This window comes from Bison bison, unplaced genomic scaffold (genome assembly GCF_000754665.1).
Source record: "Bison bison bison isolate TAMUID 2011002044 unplaced genomic scaffold, Bison_UMD1.0 scf7180017845310, whole genome shotgun sequence".
Classification (NCBI taxonomy): Eukaryota; Metazoa; Chordata; class Mammalia; order Artiodactyla; family Bovidae; genus Bison; species Bison bison.
In genome coordinates this window covers 23,178-26,890 of record NW_011475883.1, presented here as the reverse complement: position 1 = coordinate 26,890, position 3,713 = coordinate 23,178, and the positions used below count along the sequence as shown (strand labels likewise).

The following is a 3,713-nucleotide window of genomic DNA, read 5'->3' as shown; positions in this document are numbered from 1 at the left end:
GGCAAAACCTCCTGCGCCTTGGCCCCTCCCAGGCATCCCTACAGGGGTGGGAGGGGCCTCCGGAGCCCCTTCCAGCGGGGTGTGCCGGGCTGCTCTTCCGGCTCCCTCAGATTTCTCACCTTTGTCATTTTTTTTTACCCAACTTTATTTTAAAAATAAACAGGGAAGTTGAAAGTACACTATAATGAATATCCATACGTTCTCCAGCTCCACTCAGTAATTAAAGTTTTGACAAAGTTCTTTTTGTCCATCAGTGTATGCAACACCGCACTACTTCCCCAGAAGCCCTCAGCATTCCTCTAGACCAAGGTTTTCAATAGCAGCGCTGCTGGAATCTGTAGCTGGACAGGTCTTCATAGTTCTTTGTAAAACATTAAACAGCATCCCTGGCTTCTATACTAGACAACAGTGGCACCTTCCCCCAGAGCCGACAGCCAAGAATGTCTCCGGACACCCTTGGGGTCAGCCTTGGTCCAATGTTAGAACCAGGGATTTAGAACAAGAACACTGCTGTGTAACCACAATGGATAGAAATCAGTCATTCCAGGGAGCGTTCTGACGTTCAGACACACCAATTATCCAATAATCCTCAGATTATGCACTGACAAGGATCCAGGGTGTGGTTGTGCATTGCAGTTGGGCCTCTGCTTCTGAAAGAATTCCCACCATTCACTGTGGTGCTGACTTTTTGAAATGTCCGGGGCATTCTGCCTTAGAACATCCCCACTCTGGATCTGATGGACTGCCTCACGCTGACGTCATCCCTCCCTGTTCACCTTCTGTGCTCCCTGTGACCTGGGCAGTGTGATGATGCGCCCACTAAACGTTTGTGGCAAAAGTGCCTCCTGGTGACATGAGGTCCCTTCCCTGTGGGGTGGGTTTGATGGATGTCTGTCCCCGGATAAGTGCATCTATGTCAGGAATGGATGTTGGGTTTTGTCAAAGCTTTTTTTCTGCATCTTTTGAAATGATCAAGTGGCTTTTTGGTGACTAGAGTGAATTAACAGTATTTTTTAAATTCCTGGGATAAACAGCATTCCTGGGATAAATCCTACTTGGTCATCATGTCCTTGGGCCCCCTCGGGTCTGTGCCACCCTACTCCCTTGGGAGCTATGGACAGGGTGTGCAGGGTGGCTCTGCCCCTCCGCCAACCAAGGAGAGCAGAGGAGGAGTGACTGCCGTGCCCTGGAGCAGAGGCCATCCTGCTTGTGCCCCTTTCCTGGGCCCTGGCCTGCATGGTCTCTGGGACATCTCAGTGGGTATCCCACGGATGACAGGCAGGTCACGCCGGACTCCTTGCCTGTAGCCATGTGAGGCTAGAAACCTCCAGCCCGCAGTCTCCCCCACCCCCATCTTCCAATTCCCTGTGCTCAAGCTGTGGCCCTGGCTCCACCCTCACCCCACATGCCTGGCCTCCCCCTCCTCTAGGACCCTGGAGCCCTGCTGCTGCAGACCGCCATACCCTGGCTGAGGGTAGGCCCGAGTGGGCTGGGGGCTGTGTGTCCAGAGCTCCACCCACTACCCGGTTCAGGCCTCCACATCCCCACGGCTGGCCTGCTGCCTGTGGTGCTGGGACAGCCAGAGCACGCCCTTGCCTCCTCACCCCTCCTCACCCTCTGCCACCTGACGGTGCCTCTCTGGTCTCGTCCTCTCCCAGTGCTCAGGCAGGCACTGCGGCAGAAGCACCAGGAAGCCCAGCAGGCCTGCCGGCCCCACAACCTGCCTGTGCTCCAGGCGGCCCAGCAGCGTGAGCTCGAGGTAGGGGTATGGGCATGAGGGGGGCCCACCTGCGCTCTGCTGACAGGGCTGCGTGGAGGGGATCGGAGAGGCGCGGGAACCAGCCTGGGCCACAGGCTGGGGTGGGCCGCGAGGGCCTGACGCGCCCGCATGTTGCTCTTTGGGTGGGTGTGCTTAGCATGGGTACCACAAAGGCCTGACGTGCCCATGTATTGCTCTTCGCTGGGGGGTGTGCATTTGGCATGGGTGAAGAATGTGTGGTGCCCCCACCCCCTCCACCTGCTCCCCCAGACCACAGTTCCTCAGCCTTGGCCTGTGCAGGGCAGGTATGAATGGGAGCCACTGTGCCCCATGGCCACAGAGACGCAAGGACAGTGGTGGGAGGATGGAGCCACCAAGTCCTGTTCCCAGGTGGACAGGAACAACCCAGAGGCCCACCCACAACCAAGAACCCCCAGGGGAGGGTGCATGCCCAGACCAGCACAGGGTCCCAAGGCAGCCCCAAGCCAGGGCATGCAGGAAGGAGGTGCTGAGCGGGGCGGTGGCAGCTCTAGTGGGAGGAGACACGCAGAGGCTGAGAGACGGCGGTCAGCTGGACAGCCGGCAGAGGTGGGGCCAGCATCTGGCCACTCATGGTGGTCCGTGCCAGGTGGCACCCGGCAGAGCAAAGGGAGGACACCTGGCAGGAGGTGGGGAAGAAGGGTGTTGGGAGCAGGGCTCTGGGGGAAGGGAGGGTCGCAGGTGCGGTGCATACACCATCCTTAGTCTTGAAGCTGGAGCAACTGGGGAGGGGAGAGGGGCCAGAGGTGGCAGGCCAGGAGTGTGTCTGCAGCATTGGTGGGCGGACAGGAGGCTGAGCCCTGAGCCGCCCTCTCCGTGGCAGGCGGTGGAACACCGGATCCGTGAGGAGCAGCGAGCGATGGACCAGAAGATCGTGCTGGAGCTGGACCGGAAGGTGGCGGACCAGCAGAGCACACTGGAGAAGGCAGGGGTGGCTGGCTTCTACGTGACCACCAACCCACAGGTCAGTGCCGTGGGCCTCACCTGGCACAGTCTAGGGGCTACTGGTCCCCAAAGGCCACATCCCCTCTGGGGGTCTAGCTGGTCGCTGAGGGGCCTCTGCTGCCAGAGGACAAGCCAGCGGCCTGCAGGGCATCGCCCACCTTGCTCAGGCCTGCTGTGCCCCACAGGGCCCTCATCTGCAGTTCCCTGCATCCCTGCGTACCTCCACGTGTGCCAAGCCAGGGGAACTGCAAACGCTGCAGCTTCAGCCCTTTCTGGCAGGCAGTGGCCAGACTTCCCCCGCGGGCTCCCTACCTAGTGCCCCCTCGACCCTGATGGTCACCTCAAGTGCCTGGGGAAAGGAGGCTGCTTCCCTGGGCTCTGCCAGGGCTGAGGCGGACCCCCTGGGCCCATCTGCACCCCAGGAGCTGACCCTGCAGATGAACCTCCTGGAGCTCATCCGGAAGCTGCAGCAGAGGGGCCGACAGGCAGGGAAGGTGGCCCTGTGAGCCTGCCCGCCCTTGACCGCCGCCCGTCCCAGCCGGGAGCACCACCCCGTCCCACAGCGACCACAGGCAGCAGACAGCCCCTGGCACTGGTCTTCCTGAAGCGTGGCCACCACCCTCCCAGCAGCCTGCAGGAGGGGCACCCTGTGAGAAGCCAAGTGGACCACACTGCCCTTGCCCCCAACCCGGGCTGCTGAGAGCGGGCAGGCAAAGGGCACAGCAGACGCATCTGTCTGGCTGCCTGCCCTGGCCTACCTCTTGGCCCCTCCCTCGGTAGGTGCAGCCCCTGAGAGGGACAGGCTCCCAAACTGCGTGTGACCCTGAGAAATAAAGCTGCCTCAGCGTCGCCTGCACATGGCTTGTGTGACAGTCTGTGGAGCCAGTCATGACCGGGCCCACACAACCCTCGTCTGGGGGCTCTGTGGTCTACAGAAGTTAGAAGATGCCCCCACCCCCCACATCACAGG

The 3,713-nt window shown here is 60.7% G+C and overlaps 1 protein-coding gene across 1 annotated transcript; it reads left to right on the top strand.

Annotated features, from left to right (window-relative positions):
* Window positions 1–1,429: 1,429 nt before the first annotated feature.
* Window positions 1,430–3,599, top strand: LOC104983901 (protein DGCR6-like; the record flags this gene model as incomplete). The annotated part of the gene is made up of 3 exons (XM_010833429.1): window positions 1,430–1,759; window positions 2,622–2,762; window positions 3,166–3,599. Coding segments are annotated over 3 exons (555 nt in total), but the record flags the coding sequence as incomplete, so codon positions are not given.
* Between the last annotated feature and the right edge of the window lie 114 nt (window positions 3,600–3,713).